This window comes from Musca autumnalis, unplaced genomic scaffold (genome assembly GCF_047663935.1).
Source record: "Musca autumnalis isolate F117 unplaced genomic scaffold, ASM4766393v1 scaffold_1, whole genome shotgun sequence".
NCBI classification, from domain to species: domain Eukaryota; kingdom Metazoa; phylum Arthropoda; class Insecta; order Diptera; family Muscidae; genus Musca; species Musca autumnalis.
Genome location: NW_027411644.1, coordinates 255375639 through 255394803, shown reverse-complemented (window position 1 = coordinate 255394803; position 19165 = coordinate 255375639). Strand labels below are relative to the sequence as shown.

The following is a 19165-nucleotide window of genomic DNA, read 5'->3' as shown; positions in this document are numbered from 1 at the left end:
CCAGTGGCTAGAATTGCTGTGCCCCGGTTTCGTTAATTTCAGTTTTACCTTCGCTAAAGATTGCTTTCAATTGATCAAATTGTTCATAAAGTCTGCATAAAGAATTATTGGATGTTTGGCGATTTAGTCAAGCCACGACAGCGCAAAGATCGCGATCCACCTCATGCTTGACAATGGATGAACCCGGTTGAGGGTTGACCCTTCTCTTCCAACATTTGCTGCAGTCAATACAAAACGCCTGTCTTTTGTTGTATCAACAACAATCATCACAATTGATGCCCACAGGATGAACTGTTCTAACATATTCTGAGATCATCTGCAAAATTTTGAGTTTACCCATATTTCAATTTTAGCGATGTCAATTTAAATTATTTAGAGTAATTCTTCAGGAGCATGGCTTGATATTCAAAACTCTTCAAAGTACATGCTCCACTTTTCTTCATCCAATCAGCTACAAAGGAAGCAGCTCGGGTGGATGAGCACTTGATTGTTGTTACTGTTGTTGTTGTAACAGTGTTTATTATTATGTTTGTATGTTCGTTATTCTGTTCAATCTGACTCTGGGTCTATCTCCAGTTCCAGGATCCACTGGAGTTGGCGGGGCAGTTGAAAAGGTGTTTTGCGTCTTGAGGCGCGGTCGATTTCCGCCCAATAAAAATTTAGGCGACTGCAATATCCCGAGCGTAGTTGAGCCAAAACTACTATGGTTTGTCGTGGTAGCTAACGCTCCTCAGCTGCGATAGATGGAGAATGTACTACCAGGACTTTGTTCACACTATATTTGCTTATGACCTTAGCAACTGCTTCCGTGTGAATACTATTTAAACCTGTTTGATATGCCTGTTGATTTAGGGGTTCTCTCCTATATTGTGTCGGGCCTAGCCAGCAGATGGTGATTGTGATGACTCTCACGGTAACACCCAAGCAAGTACAGCAACGAGCAGCATCTCACTTTCCTCCTCATGTAGATTGCCCACTGAAGACCATCCACTTGGTAAGCACGCTTTACCAGCACAAGTGGGGCATGTATTTGGACCAGTTTTTAATATCAGACCATGCTCCTCAAAATAATTGAAATTGACTGTGATCAATTTGAAAGATGAGTAAGGACATACTTTGACGACAAACACCTTGAGAGCTTTGAATATCAGACCGTGGTCCTCAATCGCAGAAGGACTTAGTCTTAGTTCTTGTCAAACTGTGTGGATGAATTGTGATGATCATTGCCGACAAGGGTCACCCACATTTAAGTTCAGCATCACGTGCTGAATCACGTTCTTCGCGATGGAAGATACGTCAACTAAATCACCAAACATCGAGTACATCTTTGTCCAGGATTTGATGAACAAACATTCTCAGTTGGAAGCAACCTTAACCAACGGTAAAACTGTTTATGTGGTCTCAGTTACCATTGGTGGAGACAGCTTTCTCTTTTGTACAGTTTAAGCAGATCCCATTCTAGCTCTTCTAATTAATCGCAACATATCGTATTCCGACAAGAATGACCGATCGTACTGGCCGATAGGATGAAAGTTCCATACCACTGATTAAAAAATAAAATCAGTCAGAACTTTTTGGTATGAGGGGAGATTTTTTTATAGCCTCCACCATAATATGGAGTGTATAATTAAATTTGTCATTCCGTTTGTAACACATCGAAATATTCATCGGATACCCTATAAAGTGTATATATACTAGATCAGGGTAAAACTCTAAGTCGACATAACCATGTCCGTCTGTCCGTCCGTCAGTCTGTTGAAATCACGATACAGCTCACAATTTATAAGATAAAGCTTTTTAATTTGGTATAGAAGTTTTTATTACTCCTAGGATGTTTGATGTTGCAAATGGGCTATATCGGTCCACGTTTTGATATAGCCCCCATAGAACGGTACCACCCGATTTTATGTATTTTGGAGATTTTAGCTTCTTTATCAAACCGAAATGGCTGAAATTTAGTACTTTGTCTTCGTTGTAGGTATAAAACGTTTCCCCAGAATTTTGTTGGTAGAGGCCCACGCCTTCATATAGCCCCCATAGAACGGTACCTCCCGATTTGCGGTATTTTAAAGGTTGCGGGATATGAAGGTTTGGGTCTCAATATACCTCCGAAATGGCTGAAATTTGGTATTTAGTCTTTATTTGGGGTATAAAACTTTCCATATGAAATTTGTCGGTTTAGGTCCACGCCTTTATATAGCCCCCATGGAACGGTACCTCCCGATTTTCGGTATTTTGAGGGTTGTGGCTTCAATAATCCTCCGAAATGGCTGAAACTTGGTATTTAGTCTTTATTTGGGATATAAAAATTTCCACATTAAATTTGTTGGTATAGGACCACGCCTCCATATGGCTCTCATAAAACGGTACATCCCGATTTGCGGTATTTTAAAGGTTGTGGCCTCAATATTCCACCATATGAAATTTGTCGATATAGGCCCACGCCTTTATATAGTTACATAGAACGGCGCATCCCAGTTTTCGGTATTTTGAAGTTTTGGCCTCAATATTCCACTGAAATGGCTGAAATTTGGTATTTATTCTTTGTTGTCACCTGAATTTGTAGGTACATGTCCACGCGTTCATATTGCCCCCACAGAAGTGTACCTCCCGATTTTCGGTATTTTGAAGTTTGTGGTCTCAATATTTCACCGAAATGGCTGAAATTGGAATTTAGTCTTCATTAGGAGTATGCAACTTTCCCCTCTAAATTTGTCGGTATAGTCCACGCATTCATATTTACCCCATAGAACGGTACATCCCAATATTTGGTACTTTGAAAGTTTTGGCATCAATATTTCACCGAAATGGCTGAAATTTGGTTTTTAGTCTTCAGTTTTACTTCAATACAACTCGTGGTGGAGGGTATAAGTTCGGTCGGGCCGGGTGAAGTACTCATGTTTTTATTTTATTTGTGCTTTCAGTACAATAAGTTTTCATTTTTGCAAGCAAGTGTAAACAAAAATGTTTTCTCGCTCAATATTTGTCCTTATCTTAAATGTGGTGGCAGAATCAAAGGCTGGACATTGTATTGAAAACAACGGAAACCAAAGCAATTTGCTACTTTGTTCCGTTAGTTCCTATGAAAAAACCTGATGGCATTGAAAGTTAGTTTTTTGCCTCAGAATCTGCCACAAATATTGGTTACATTAAAATGTTGCGTATTCCCTTGCAATCGACATTCGTTTGCAAAGTTTTTCTTTGTTATTGTGCGTTCAATAACTGTTTAATACACAATTTGACTTTTTGTTTTTGTTGGAGCTTAATACTCTATCGCTGTTTTTGTTTCTCTTTACAGACTCTACTGCTATGCCCAGAAGCACGTAAAATCCATTAAAGCTGTTACCCGGCCAGGTGAAGTGGCCGAAAAGCAACGTTACAAAAGTATACGACGAACTAAACCACCAGAGAAGAAAAAATTCAAAGTTCGCAATCTAAATCACAGCTCACCGTATCATGTGTCGGACCACAAGGCTGCGGTTACGGTGGGTGTTATTATGGGTGTGTTCCTTATTTGTTGGGTGCCGTTCTTTTGTGTGAATATTGTGGCGGCTTTCTGCAAAACCTGTATAGGTGGTCAAACATTTAAAATACTCTCATGGCTGGGTTATTCGAATTCCGCCTTTAATCCCATCATCTATTCCATATTCAATAAGGAATTCCGCGATGCATTCAAGAGGATTTTGACTACACGAAATCCTTGGTGTTGCAATCAGGATATTGGTAACATACATCCACGTAACAGTGATCGTTTTGTAACAGATTATGCGTCTAAACATGTTGTGGCCATGCATTCGGGACGATCGTCAGCGGAATTGGAACAGGTGTCTGCAATATGACCAAAACGCAACAGTAGCGATGCTAGTCATGAGTATTCCTCGAAATTGGCATGTTGTGTGTCGAGAGCCTCGGATGCTGCATCGTTGACCATAACACCATATGGACCCTGAGATTCGGTGACAGTGGCGTCGACAACAATTGTCGTAGAGTCACTGGATAGCTGTAATAAATATGGTGATAATAAGCAAATGGAAACAGTATTGGTTTAAACAAAACTATCCCTATAAGCGGGCAACAACAAAGAAACGACGGCACACACACACATAAACTACAAAAGCAGCCAACTACTGCAAACACAGGATATTATTCCAAGGAAAAAGAGAGCAATAGCAAACATATTCGTCATCCATATCATTCATCATTAATTAACATCATCAATATTATCAAGAAAAATCGTTTTCATGGTATCTTCAATACTAAAAATGGCAACAACCATGTTATGTAACTGGATTACAGGGTGAGCGTTAAACAAATCATTTCTTTACATTATGTATTGACATACATACAAACAAACATATACTATATTTAAGTAGCTAATTAATTTAAAAATTATTTATCATCGGCAAAATGAAACAAACAATTAGGAAATATTCTAAGAAAGCTAAAAACAAAAAAATGGAAACTGTAACGAACTTTGCACTTATCATATCCTTCAACCCAATTATCCTATTCTTATAAAAACAATTTTTTTTCTCCCAACTCTCCCCCCATTTCTTAAGTTCCTATTAACTGAATCTCAAACCAAACCAAAGAGACAACCAAAAATATTAGCAATACTCACTCAATTAATGTTAGCTTTAATCTAAGTATCAAATTGTAAATGTCTTAAAAGAAAAAACAAGGACAAAAAATATGAAAATCATTATTAGATCTACCAATATTGTAACTGTATATAAAAAGCAATGTAAGATAATTAGTTTATTTGTATTAACCTCTTGGGTGTATTATGCTAGTGTTGCAAATTTTATACGATTATTTATTTTCGTTCTAAGAGACTCATGTTAGTATTTTATTTACAATAATTCAAGAATTTTCATATCGAAACGGATATACAATTTACATTGTGTCTAGGATCGAACACACTCGAGTTTCAAAACAAAACGATGTATTCATCCTCCATAGTCAGACCTAATGAAGATGGTTGAATTCAGAGACTTATCATAAATTGAAACTTCTTGATTTTAGCTATCTTACTTCTACAACTAATTTTCAAATCACTTGTAAAGAAGTGAACATATGAAAGAACTAACAAACTAAAGGGCAATATTTGGACAGGATCCACCATATGGAATTCTACGGCTAAATACCTAAACTCAAAATGGGCAGTGTGTCCTGAAAATGATTACACAAACCCTAACTTTTAAACGATGAAAATGTACCTCATCGAAATACAGTATAATAATAATATGTATAATAATTGTTCCACAAACATCCCAGATGGGACAAGGGAGACTTCTCTCATGTCAATGAGTGCACCCCGATTCACATTGGCTCAATCATATGTGACCTACTGTTTATCGCCGAGTCCGAACAGCGTGACTTACCAGCAAAACAAATGTCGGATGTCCGACACATCTGAACAATTTCGTAAGCAAAACCGTTCAGATTTCGGAGAGAATGTCGGAAATAAATATACCAATGTTTTTCTTCCGATTTCTGTACGAATTCGGGTCCATATGTCGGAAACAAATTTCCCTTCGCACAGCAACCACCTATTGTATATATCTAAGCTCTTGCGGTTAGATATATACAACATGTGGTTGGTCCCTTTTTAGTTTGTTGTAGAAAGGCAAAATGGGTGGTTATAAAATTCGCATATACCCTCAGCCTGTGCAAATTGAAACACTTTTTTCACAAAAAACTTATGTATTTAGGGGGTTTCAAAATTTTGATTGTATGAACCGACAAAAATGTTGATTAGGATTAAAGTTCAAAAATTTTGCGGAAAAGGTACTTAAAGGAATGGACCGACATAGACCATGGGGGTGCCATAGGGGGTTTTTACACCCTTCGGGCTGTTTTCTCAAGAAGTATGGACTTGCCCCTGAAACAACTTTTACCATCGTAATTGAGGCCGCGAATGTAAGTTGCTCCAACAAAAATCAAAGTGATTCAATAGCAGGTCTTAAAGTGAACTTATCCAAAATTTTGTATGGGATGTACGGGATGGAGTGGACAAATATAGTTCTTATTCGAACCTGATCTATATCTGGTAGATATTATGAGAATGTGTAAAGTATGGACCAAATCAGCCTCTCCCATCAAGAGAGAGAGTTATCTTGCGCTCCAACCACTACACACGGTGTCATAGGGTTTTTTGTAACTTTCAGGCTATTTTCTCAGGAAATATGGACTTACCCCTAATGAAACTTACAGCGTCGTATAGAGGACAGCGAATACAATTTGCGTAAACAAAAATCAAAGCGATTCGAGACCAGGTCCTAAACTGAACTTTTCCGAAATTTTGTGTGGGAGGTACCCGAAGGAGTATACCGATTGAGTCCATATTGGAACGTCATCTAAGTTTGGTAGAAATTACACGATGTGCAAAGTATGGACCAAATCGGTTATTCCCTACAAGAGTTATCGTGCGCACAAGTTTTGCGACAATTTTTGAACATTTGTGGGGGAGGTACCTGAAGGAGTGGACCTATATGGCCCATCTTCGAATTTAAATCGAATCTGGACAAAATATTTCGATACCCAACATTTGAACCGAATCGATTGATCCGTTCGAGAGTTATCGTGCTCACCAGCCTGCCAGACAGACAGACAGACGGACGGACATTGCTAGATCTACTCAAAATTGTCTGAAACGGATATCGTACAAACATACTTGGGGTCTAAAACCATTATTTCGATGAGGCACAATTTTGGTCGTATCAAAGTGTAAATACCCTCTTTAGCCTAAAGGCTGAGGGTATACAAATCAAATGTCGTTCGTTGGTAATGGCATCAAGTGAGAACGGCTGGACCAATTTGGATAATTCTTTCTGTGAAATGTTCGCCATAACCCGACTTAGGTTTTTATGCAAAGAAAAATTTACCGCAAACACTTTTACGTTCACTTTTTCCATTTTTAATTTTGTATCTTTTCTACTGAACCGATTTTTCTGAAATTGTCAGGGAATGTACAGGGATGGCCCCCGGTTAAAATAGCCTTCAAATTCATTTGAATTTCGGAAGGGCCGGGGAACTTCCCCTATACCCAATTTTTAAAAATGTTATATTTACAATAATTACGAATGTATCTATTTGGAAGTTAATTTGCGAGACAATTGTGGTTGTGTCTCCGACCTTACCCATTTTTTTAGGACCCAAAGACTTGACCACACCAACTTTTTAAAAACCGATTTTCCTCAAAATTTCAGGGAATGTACTGGGATGACCCCCGGTGCAAATAGTATGCATATTTTCTTGAATTTTGAAGGGGACATATTTAAAAAAACGCCTTATCTTTATGAATACAAATCAAATGCTGTCATAACCGAACTTAGGTTTTTATGGAAAGAAAAGTTTACCACACCCACTAACCGAACTTAGGTTTTTATGGAAAGAAAAGTTTACCACACCCACTTTTTCCAATTTTCAATTTAATCTTTTCTGCAAAAACAACTGAAATTGTCAGGGAATGTACAGGGATGGCCGCCGAAAACAGGCTACATATTTATTGAATTCCTGAGGAGGCGGGTAACTCCCCTATGTGATATTTAAAAAAAAAAAAAACGTTATATATGCAAAAATTATGCATGTATCGGTTTAAAAATTTACGGATTAATCTACAGTCTAGATACTTTTTAGGGCCTAAAGACCCTAATCATTACTCCAATACTACTGAAGGGATTTTTATAAAATTTGCAGCAAAATCTCAATGTTTGCCGTTGTTATGTATATTTTATGAATTTAGATATATGGATGCTATATCCAAATCTGAACCGATTTTTACCAAAATAAATAGCGTTCGTCCTTTGGCAAAAAAAAACTATCTTCCCCAATTTTCATGCGAATGGGACAATAAATGCGACCTGTACTTTGTACATGGACAGACGGACAAACGGACAGACAGACGGACAGAAAGTGATTCTATGTATATCCCTAAAAGGAACTATGTGTCTATTTCGTTTCCTTTTGCATGTTACAAACTAATGCACAAAGACATAATACCCCTTACCACAAGGTGGTGTAGGGTATAAAAAGAGGGCGTCAGAGAAAAATTTTTTCCTTCGATATCACTGTGTGTAATTTTTTGAGTCATGGTTTACTAACCATTTTCTGACACCGCAGTGTGATAGAAGTCCAAAAATAAGAAGATACGTGTGCCGGCGCTTTTCATTATCGCATCAACTCTCTCGGTTATGGCCCACAAAGACTTGAGGCCTTGATGTCAAAAGGGATCATTTTGTAAGGCACATACATATCTTCTAAACCGCTAAGAATTTACGTTTACTCGTAGAAGAATAGTTGTAGATCTCGTCTTAAATAATTGTGAACACATATAATCCATAATCATAATCGTCAAGGTCAAATTTCCCTTTTAATTTTTTCTCGGATTTTAGTCTACAGATATCAATCCAATCAAAATTGAAGACACAACCAACTAGAATAATGTACCTTAGATCTTAGTAAACAACTTTCTAGAACATACGAACTTTGTAGAAATGGTTCTTAATGGTCAACATAGCAAATTTTATCCTCTTTTCTCGGTTCCTGCTCCATAGATACTAAACCGTTCAAAATTCAAGAAAACAAAGACCGCAATAATGTTACAAAGATATCAACAAACAACTTTCTGGAAATGTCTTCGACCGTTTCTTAAATGTGAAAATAGCCAAAAACTTTTGAAAATATTCGATTTTTATACTTGTTTCTCCTATTCCGGTCCACAGACACCGAACCGGCCGAAAATTAAGGAATAAACAAATTTCCAGAGCGCAAAAAGGTTCTAGAAACGGTACTGAGGGGTATTTTGCCACCGTTGAAAATTTTGATGTCGCCTGGCCGTGGAATCGAACCCATGACCTTCATTGTGCAAGGCGGGTGTGCATACCATTGCACCACCGTGGCACCCAGTATTACCTCGATAATCCGGACATCTCATGTTTCTGTGGTGTCCGAATTATAAAATTTTTATACAAAAACATAGAATTTTTTAAGTTTAAATCATAAATAATGGACTTTTACTAGATAATAACCTGACATATAAGGCAAACAAATTCATATTAAGACGATATTATAGATTACGACCATTTTAAGACGGGAAGCAGCATCCCTGGCTGCAAAATTTACGTCTTATACTCGTTATTCCTCCAGAGTAATTTAGGTGAAAGCGATCGTCATAAAATTTCATATATAAATTTTTTGGGTCAAATGGCTTACTTTATAGGCTCAATTAGTATGAAGGATTGCTATTTCAATTGGCAATTAAATCCAGTCTGACCAATTGAGAAATCGCAGAAGATCTCCCATACATACTTCAGCTATCTCCGTGATATCTTGAAGGAACGGCCGTCCTAAAGCTTTAAGTCGTCGTTGCATTTGTGCAAGGCAGGAAGAGAGGACGTGCTCAACAGTTTCCTCCTCTTCTTCGTAAGGGGGCAGAAAATCCAATCAAAAAAATTTTTGGTTTTTGGGTCACTCTAATGTACATACATTGATTGATTTTTCCCTTGTCCATGGGACATTAGCTTCTTATGACTCGCGATAGAACTTCAAAATTCAAATGAACTCAACTCATTATGGGGAATATTTATCGATTTCTATGAACATCACTAAATGACTTACAACTTGTGAATAAGGCAAAATGTAATTTAAATAGATTGGTTGCATAATTACGAGAATGCAATACAACAAGTAAACAAGTGTCAGCCGGCTCTGCCGACAGAGATATACCCTCAGCCTATGTGAATTGAAACTTTCATCTAGGTTCAGATCGAATGTATTTAGGGTCTTTTCAGAATTTTGTGGCCCTTTTCGACATTTGAACTTGCCGACAAAAATGTAGATTAGGATTAACGTTCAAAAGTGTTGCGGAGGAGGTTCTTAAAGGAATGGACCGACGTAGTCCATTATGGAAGTGGATCTTATTTTGAGAGTCATATCTTTTCGATAGATATCGCGCTCACTAGTCATTTCAGTGGGTCATCGTATACATTTTTGACCAGTATGCCAGGAAGCATGGACTTGTCCACGAAAAACGTAATATCTCCGTAAACAGGACCACAACGAATAGCATCGGTATACATTTCGAAAGGATCTCAGAACAGACACTCAACTGAATATAGACACAAATGTTGAACTTTTTTGGGGGTGGTACCCTAAGGAGTGGACTGATATGGACCATTTTAGAAGTTAAACTAAATTGGGACAAAATATTAGGTGATCCAAAGTTTAGCCAATTTGATTGCCCCGTTCAAGATATATCGTGCATACCATTTTAGTGACATTTTTAAATAACTGGGGGAAGTACCGGAAGTTGTGGACCGGTATTGCCCATCTTCGAAATGAAACTAAGTTTGGACAAAATATGGTGAAGGCCAAATTTTGGACCAAACCGGTTGATCAGTTCGAAAGTTATCGTGCTCTCCAGCCACTACACGTGGTGTCATAGGGGTTTTTGCACCTTTCAGGCTGTTGGCTCAAGGAGTAAGGACTTGCCCCTTAAAAAATTTTCCGTCGTAACTCAGGCAGCGAATGCAAGTTGCTTCAACAAAAATCAAAGTGATTCGAGAGCAGGTCTTAAAGTGAACTTATCCGAAATTTTGTGTGGGAGGTACCCGAAGAAGTGAACCGATTGAGCCCATATTGAAGCCTCGTCTAAGCCTAGTAGAAATTTCACGATGTGCAAAGTATGGACCAAATCGGTTACTCCCTTCAAGAGTTATCGTGCGCAACAATTTTCCGAACATTGTCGAACTTTTGCGGGGGAGTTACCGGAAAGAGTGGACCGATATAACCCAAATTTTCTGAAACGGATTTCGCCCAAACATACTAAAAACCATTATTTCGATGAGGCACATTTTGCCCGTATGAAAGTGTATATACCCTCGTTAGCATAATTGCTGAGGGTATAAAGAACTCCCTATAATAAATTATTATACCCTAAAGTCGCATATATGTATATTTTCTATATATGTATCTCAAAAGAAAAGAATAGAACTAACCGATCGTAGAAAACCCCATTGGAATTAGGCAGTACTTTTTGACATGAGGGAATAGCTATATTTTTCTTGAGATCTCTAAAAAACACAAAACCAAATGGGGATCGGAAAAAAATATAAGGACAAACTTGACGAAGGAATTGGATGGAAAAACAGGGAAAATTTAAGTTATCGAGATGTGCAAAGATACAACACTGGGATTTTATCTGAACTTAAGGAAAAAATTCATTTGAGAGTATATCTCTGTTGCCAAAGCCGACTACTTGGTATCTTCGTCAACATAGTTGGATACCAACAGGTTGGAAAATTACACTTCCCATAACCTGTCTACTCTATCTATGACTGTTACGGGATTACCTTTCTCGTCTCCACAAAAGGATGGATTTTTTGTTTTTTTTTTGTTTTTTGTTCCAAAACCATCAGTATGATGTTTCGCTCTTTTGGTAAAATTTCGGACTTAATTTTTCCAACTCTCTCTGTCTAGATGGTGTGGGCGCCGATGACATGTTTGTTCTAGGCGCCCGTGAAGGATACATATATTTAGACTTTTCAACTTTGTTTATTTTGGGGATGGGCGCAGATATGACTGATGTGGAAAAATTTAGTTTTTCGAATTGTCCCAGGCTATGCGTTGTTGACCAGAGGACTATTTTCAATTCTTAGAATGGCCACTCAAAATATTTTGGCTCGAGTTACAGGCTAAATAAAAAATTCTTTGCGTAATGTGGGTTTAAATCCCGAGGAACGTTCAGCCTTTTAAACTTTCTCTACAATCGGTGGCGTTTTTACGGTTTGTTTTGTTACATCTTTAATAGTTGATATTACTACTAGATATCAACAGCAAAAAAAATATATATTTTTAAAACACTGCCCCATGCAACAATTTGGAAAAAAATTACATATTTGATATTATTTTTTCACATGTCGCTCATGTGACATGTGTAAATAATTTCACAACTTCTTTAAATGAAGTGATATTCCCAATTAATGTTTGACACAAATATATTCTAATCAACAACAATTAGTTGGATGTGAGAAATATCTATTCGTTTTCAAACAAATATGGAAATGTTAAAACTGTTGTATTAACTTTTCGATATTATTGTCACTTTGACAATAATATAATTGTATTTAAATTTAGTTGTACATACATTTTATGTCCGGGAATATTCTTATATCATGACTTGTTTAGTTTTGTACTATTTTTTGAATTCATAATCTTAAGATTTTATTTTAATTTTTTAAAACCTAATTTTATACCAAATATCTTATATAAATATGGTACTAGAATTAAAAAGAAACACAAATACTATTTTTCTGTGAAATACTCAAAAGTAAAGTAAAATTAAGAACATAAAATATCACGTGATACTGTAAGTAACAACTCATGTGCGAACAAAAAAGAAGAAATCTAAAATAAATTGTTGTAAAATATAAAAAGAAAATATAAAAGAAATAATAAAGAAATAGATTTAAAAAGAACATATAAAAATGTGTATTAATTCAAAGAAATTGATAAAAATCGCGGTAAGTTATAAAAATAAAATAAACTTTCTCACTTCCAACTAAATATTCTTTATACACAGAAAAAAAATAATTCATACAGATTACAAATAGTACATCTTTGTGTTTATTTCAGCTTTAGTCCATATTTTGTTGTATTCAAGTATTTGAATAACAACAAAATGTTTTACAGTGGATATGAAATTGATTAGTTGCGGGCGGAGGGTCGGGAATACTATAGTTTCAGTTGTCACCAAACAACTTCATCAGTTCCCTTTTCCGCCGACTCTGTATCGATAAACAGGTCAATAAGCCCATCCAGCAAATTAAACAAAATGAGAAATTTGCTATATGGCCCTAAAACTGATTACCCTACAATTTGAGTCGAACTAAAGAATTTTATATCCACCACTGTTTTTATGTCGTCTTTGCATTGCAAAGAATACGAACATAGTGTGTTGCTTCAATAAGCGGGGGTAAAACAACGAGAAAGTTGTTGTTTTTGCATTACGCATTGATCAACAAGGCCGTGCTGATGCCTATTATTGTTGTTGGCGTTTTTTATTGTTGGACTGCAGAATTTTACATCTTTGTGTTTATTTCAGCTTTAGTCCATATTTTGTTGTATTCAAGTATTTGAATAACAACAAAATGTTTTACAGTGGATATGAAATTGATTAGTTGCGGGCGGAGGGTCGGGAATACTATAGTTTCAGTTGTCACCAAACAACTTCATCAGTTCCCTTTTCCGCCGACTCTGTATCGATAAACAGGTCAATAAGCCCATCCAGCAAATTAAACAAAATGAGAAATTTGCTATATGGCCCTAAAACTGATTACCCTACAATTTGAGTCGATACAGAGTCGGCGGAAAAGGGAACTGATGAAGTTGTTTGGTGACAACTGAAACTATAGTATTCCCGACCCTCCGCCCGCAACTAATCAATTTCATATCCACTGTAAAACATTTTGTTGTTATTCAAATACTTGAATACAACAAAATATGGACTAAAGCTGAAATAAACACAAAGATGTAAAATTCTGCAGTCCAACAATAAAAAACGCCAACAACAATAATAGGCATCAGCACGGCCTTGTTGATCAATGCGTAATGCAAAAACAACAACTTTCTCGTTGTTTTACCCCCGCTTATTGAAGCAACACACTATGTTCGTATTCTTTGCAATGCAAAGACGACATAAAAACAGTGGTGGATATAAAATTCTTTAGTTCGACTCAAATTGTAGGGTAATCAGTTTTAGGGCCATATAGCAAATTTCTCATTTTGTTTAATTTGCTGGATGGGCTTATTGACCTGTTTATCGATACAGAGTCGGCGGAAAAGGGAACTGATGAAGTTGTTTGGTGACAACTGAAACTATAGTATTCCCGACCCTCCGCCCGCAACTAATCAATTTCATATCCACTGTAAAACATTTTGTTGTGATTCAAATACTTGAATACAACAAAATATGGACTAAAGCTGAAATAAACACAAAGATGTAAAATTCTGCAGTCCAACAATAAAAAACGCCAACAACGATTACAAATAGTGTTCAAAAATTGTTGTCAATATTCAGATCCATCCATATTACGAATGGTGTCCCTAATGCAAAAAATATTGGGTTTTTTCACATTCAAAAAGAAATGGTCATTAAGCTCGATTCTAACGAGAAATTAATTGAAATTAATATTAAAAATGATCACATCTTTGTGTTTATTTCAGCTTAAGCCCATAATTTGTTGTAATTCAATTGTTTGAATAACAACAAAATATTTTAAAGTGGATATGAAATTGATTAGTTGCGGGCGAAGGGTAGGGAATACTATAGTTTCAGTTGTCACCAAACAACTTCATCAGTTCCCTTTTTCGCCGACTCTGTATCGATAAACAGGTCAATAAAGCCATCTAGCAAATTAAACAAAATGAGAAATTTGCTGTATGGCCCTAAAGCTGTTTACCCTACAATTTGAGTCGAACTAAAGAATTTTATATCCACCACTATTTTTATGTCGTCTTTGCTTCGCAAAGAATACGAACATAGGAATGTTTTTTTGTTTTACCCCCGCTTATTGAAGCAACACTCCTATGTTCGTATTCTTTGCGAAGCAAAGACGACATAAAAATAGTGGTGGATATAAAATTCTTTAGTTCGACTCAAATTGTAGGGTAAACAGCTTTAGGGCCATACAGCAAATTTCTCATTTTGTTTAATTTGCTAGATGGCTTTATTGACCTGTTTATCGATACAGAGTCGGCGAAAAAGGGAACTGATGAAGTTGTTTGGTGACAACTGAAACTATAGTATTCCCTACCCTTCGCCCGCAACTAATCAATTTCATATCCACTTTAAAATATTTTGTTGTTATTCAAACAATTGAATTACAACAAATTATGGACTTAAGCTGAAATAAACACAAAGATGTAAAATTCTGCAGTCCAACAATAAAAAACGTTAAAAATGATCTACGCTCTAATAAGCAAAATTTTCAAATAAATAAAATCAGCTAAGCCAGGCTGGGGTTTGAACCCACATCATTGAAAACACAAGACAACAGGTGTTATCACGGCGTGTTAGCGTTCAGAGCCAAACTCATTACTTTAAAATACAGTGCTAAGCGTATGTCATGAAAGCACAACGGAATGCGCAAATACCCATTGTTGTTGTAAAAACAAAAATTGCATTTGAAGGAAGAAAAGCTCGATGAAAGGGAAGCCACTCTACAGCCGATATGTCTGATGTGCCGCTCTACCAACGGCGAAACATGTATGTCACATAGTGGTGGTTGTGTGGGTTAGAATCATCGGCTTTCCTTTTTCCACCTCGGCATACAATGAGAAAATATTTTAAAAAAAATACTGGGGCCTAATTGTGTGATTCGATATCGAGTTGTTTCGACCTGAGTACTCAAAGTTGGGATGACAACATTCGTTATCGAGTAAAATTATCGAGTAATTGAGCATAAATTTGCGAGTAATTTATCGAGGCCAAATTGCCTATCGTAAACAAATATAATGAAAGATTTCTTATTGTCTTTTTGTTTAAAATGTAAAAATTGTTGTTTGTTGTCGTTTTATAGAAGAAAAACGATGTTAGTAAATAATTGGCAGCATTTTTTAGACAATATAACAAGAGAAATTGGGAAAAGTCCTTTGCAGTCGTTTTTAGAAATTGTGATAAATTTAGAATCAAAATGCAAGCAATCATTAAACAAAAACTAGTTTTGCAGTCGTTAAAAAATAAGTTGAAAAATAAGCATTTTTGCAAAACAGAAAAAAATATTTAATATTAATAGCCTTTATTTTTGAAGTGAAGTACATTTTAAACATTTCATCCCCCGTTGTTTACCAAAGGAAATATTCTCTCAGAGAGGCTAATGCAAAACACCCACCAAACTCTCTCTCATTTATTTTGAGAGAGGATTATTAAGGTAGATGTATTAGCAATCCGTTACAACAATGTCAAAAAGATTTTGCAAGAATTAATAATTTTCTTATTTTCTTAGCACAACTTCATACCGAAATTATTATTCAATGTATTGTTCAAAAAATTCCACAAATATTTACATTTTTCATTCATAATTTTGTTTTTTTGGTTCTTGCTTTCAAAAAAAACACCTTTTATGAAGGTAGATGTACCTTCATAATATTCCCTATAGTATACATAGGTTTTCATAGTTCCGGTAGTCGAACTCTCGAAACATTCGATCAATGATTTCGATCGAATCTCGTCATGCCGCTTTTTTATCGTGTCGAAATCTTTTTCACGAGCAAATACTCAATCGAATCACGTAATTAGGCCCCTGGTTTAAAAATATATACGTTTTTTAACATTTTTCAGACTTCGGAGATATAAGCCGTTGTTGATTTTTTTTCTGAAAAACAAATTTTAATGTTTTTCTTAAAAAAGAATAAGAGTAACTTTTCAATGAAAAAATTACCATTTTAGTACTTTTTGAAATTTTTAACCTTCCATCCTTGGTTGGAATAGACACGGTGGTAGTGGGGAAAACGAAACAATCAAACTGTCATTATTAAAGACTATCTCTCTCTCTCTCTCTACACTGCAAAATAAAAACAACATATATGAGAGAAATAAAGGGAAGTAAGGGAACAAGCAACTTGTGTTTGTATTTTAAGTAATGCCCTAGACCATTTGTGCTCAGAAAAGTGTGTGTATTAGTAGTGGTAATATACTCTTTCCATCAGGGATGCCAATTGTTCCGAGGTAAAAATCGCTACAGCCACATACGCACCATAGGTCTGTAGCGATTTTTACCTTAAAACAGTTGACATTCCTGCTAAAACAGTGGTTTTTGTACGTCAAAAATCACCACAAGTAGCGGGAAAACCACCAACTTGGCACCCCTGCTTTCCATTGCTAAACAATGGCATCTCAAAAATAAAGAGAGAATACGTGTGGTTTGTTTACACCAGCGATGACCACAGAAATACAACCAAAGCGAAGACGTGTATGAACGTATGAGTGAAAAAAGCAACAACCACATTATGCTTTTGTTTGTTTACATTCATTTACACTGTACGTGAGAGAGAGAAGCAAATGCAAAAACAACTCAGTGGGCGCCCTCACTATACGATCTAAGCAAAGAAGCTCGTCCCTGGTTTACACTTTTAAGTATGAGGGCGAGCATCGCTGCCCTAGACAGACGGCAGAGTTAATTTGCATTAAAAATTCCTTAATTTGAATTAATTTTTCACTCTGACAGACGATCATTTCTGCATTTATGAAACAGCTGTTTGTGTTGTTTGTTCGTACCCAGCAGTCCATTTCATTAAGTTTTACAAAAGATCGCCAAAATATGCGAAACAAATATACCTTTTACCATTGACTTTTTTCGCGATATTTTTGAGTCTTTTTAATATTATAAAACTGTCGCAAAACTGTAAAGAAACATTTGAAGAAGATATTATTTTCATTATAGTTGGTATGGTGGGTAATGAAATGTTTTTGAAAAAAAATTAAAAATAGATTTGATAGAAGGCGCGAAAAACGATTAGCTGCTATGCTATTAGCGAAAGACCAATACTTATTTGGAAGAAACGTGAAAATTGCTGATTTGTTTTCCTTTTTATTTCCGAAACATAGACATTTGACAAAAGACAATTGCTTTCCAATGGCATTGTCATATTGAAATTGCTAAATTCAATATAAATTTAGTTTGATTTTGTGAATTAAAAATGTGGATAATGTTCAAACTAATTTGAATTAAGACTGTTAATGCAAATTAAGACTGCCGTCTGCCTAGGCTATAAGGGTACTTCCATATTTTGTTAAAGTTAATTTACTTACACACATAATAATTATACATAAGTCAAATCACCCCAATTAGAGCTTCTAGCAACAATATTTAAATCTACATATACATATATAAAATGAAAAGGATGTTAGTTACTACGCTTATAACTCAAGAACCGCTGAACCGCTGAGCTGGCATGGTCTCATGGCAGAAAAGGATAAAACCTAAAAAAATCGCGAAAATCTTCGATAAAATTGCAAAAATATTTCTGATATTTTTTGACACATTTGTCAGGATCCATTATCATACCCTGTTTTGTCAATTTCTGAAAGTTGTATAGACATTTAAGAAGTAAAAAAGTATCAGTCGGCTTTGCCGACAGAGATATACCTTCAGCCTGTGTATATTGAAACAATTTTTTCCCAAAAAACCCATGTAAAAATGTTGGGCGTTTGAACCGCAAAAATGTTGATTAGGATTAAAGATCAAAAGTTTTGCGGAGGAGATACTAAAAAAATGGATCTCCAGCCACTACATATTGTACCATAGGGGGGTTTTACACCCTTCGGGCTGTTTGCGCAAGAAGTATTGACTTGCCCCTGAAAAAAATTTTACCATCGTAATTGAGGCAGCGAATGCAAGTTGCTACAACAAAAATCAAAATGATTCGATTGCAGGTCTTAAAGTGAACTTATCCGAAATTTTGTGTGGGAGGTACCGGATGGAGTGGACAAATATAGTCCATATTTGAACCTGATCTATATCTGGTAGATATATTAGGATGTATAACGTATGGACCAATTCGGCCACTCCCTTCAAGAGTTACCGTACGGAAAATGTTTCCGAAAAATTTTAAACTTATGTGGGGGAGGTACCTAAAGAAGTGGACCGATATGGCTTATCTTCGAACTTAATTTATGTTTGGACAAAATATTACTAAGGCCAAATTTTGGACCGAATAGGCAGATCCGTTCGAGAGTTATCTTGCGCTCCAACCACCTCACACGGTGTCATAGGGGTTTTTTGCAACTTTCAGGCTAATTTCTCAGGAAGTGTGGACTTGCCCCTGATGAAACTTGTATTGTCGTATGGGGGCAGTGAATACAAGTTGCTGAAACAAAAATCAAAGCGATTCGAGAGCAGGTCCTAATCTGAACTTATCCGAAATTTTGTGTGGGAGGTACCCGAAGGAGTAGACCGATTGAGTCCGTATTGCAACCTCGTCTAAGTCTGGTAGACATTTCACCATTTGCAAAGTATGGACCAAATCAGTTACTCCCTTCAAGAGTTATCGTACGTACAAAATTTCCGAACATTTTTGAACCTTTGTGGGGGAGGTACCAGAAGGAGTGGACCGATATAACCCATCTTCGAACTTAAACTAAGTTTGGACAAAATATTACGAA

General features: G+C 36.2%; 1 protein-coding gene across 4 annotated transcripts in view; it reads left to right on the top strand.

The window, feature by feature from the left end:
- The window catches only part of Dop1R1 (Dopamine 1-like receptor 1), a 422220-nt gene extending 415280 nt beyond the window's left edge, over positions 1 to 6940 (top strand). For all 4 annotated transcript variants that reach the window (XM_073960852.1, XM_073960853.1, XM_073960851.1 and 1 more), the window contains one exon: positions 3299 to 6940. In XM_073960852.1, coding sequence (XP_073816953.1) covers positions 3299 to 3839 — 541 coding nt within the window. In that variant the 3' untranslated portion in view covers positions 3840 to 6940. The remainder of the gene's footprint in view (positions 1 to 3298) is intronic.
- The last annotated feature ends 12225 nt before the right edge of the window (positions 6941 to 19165 follow it).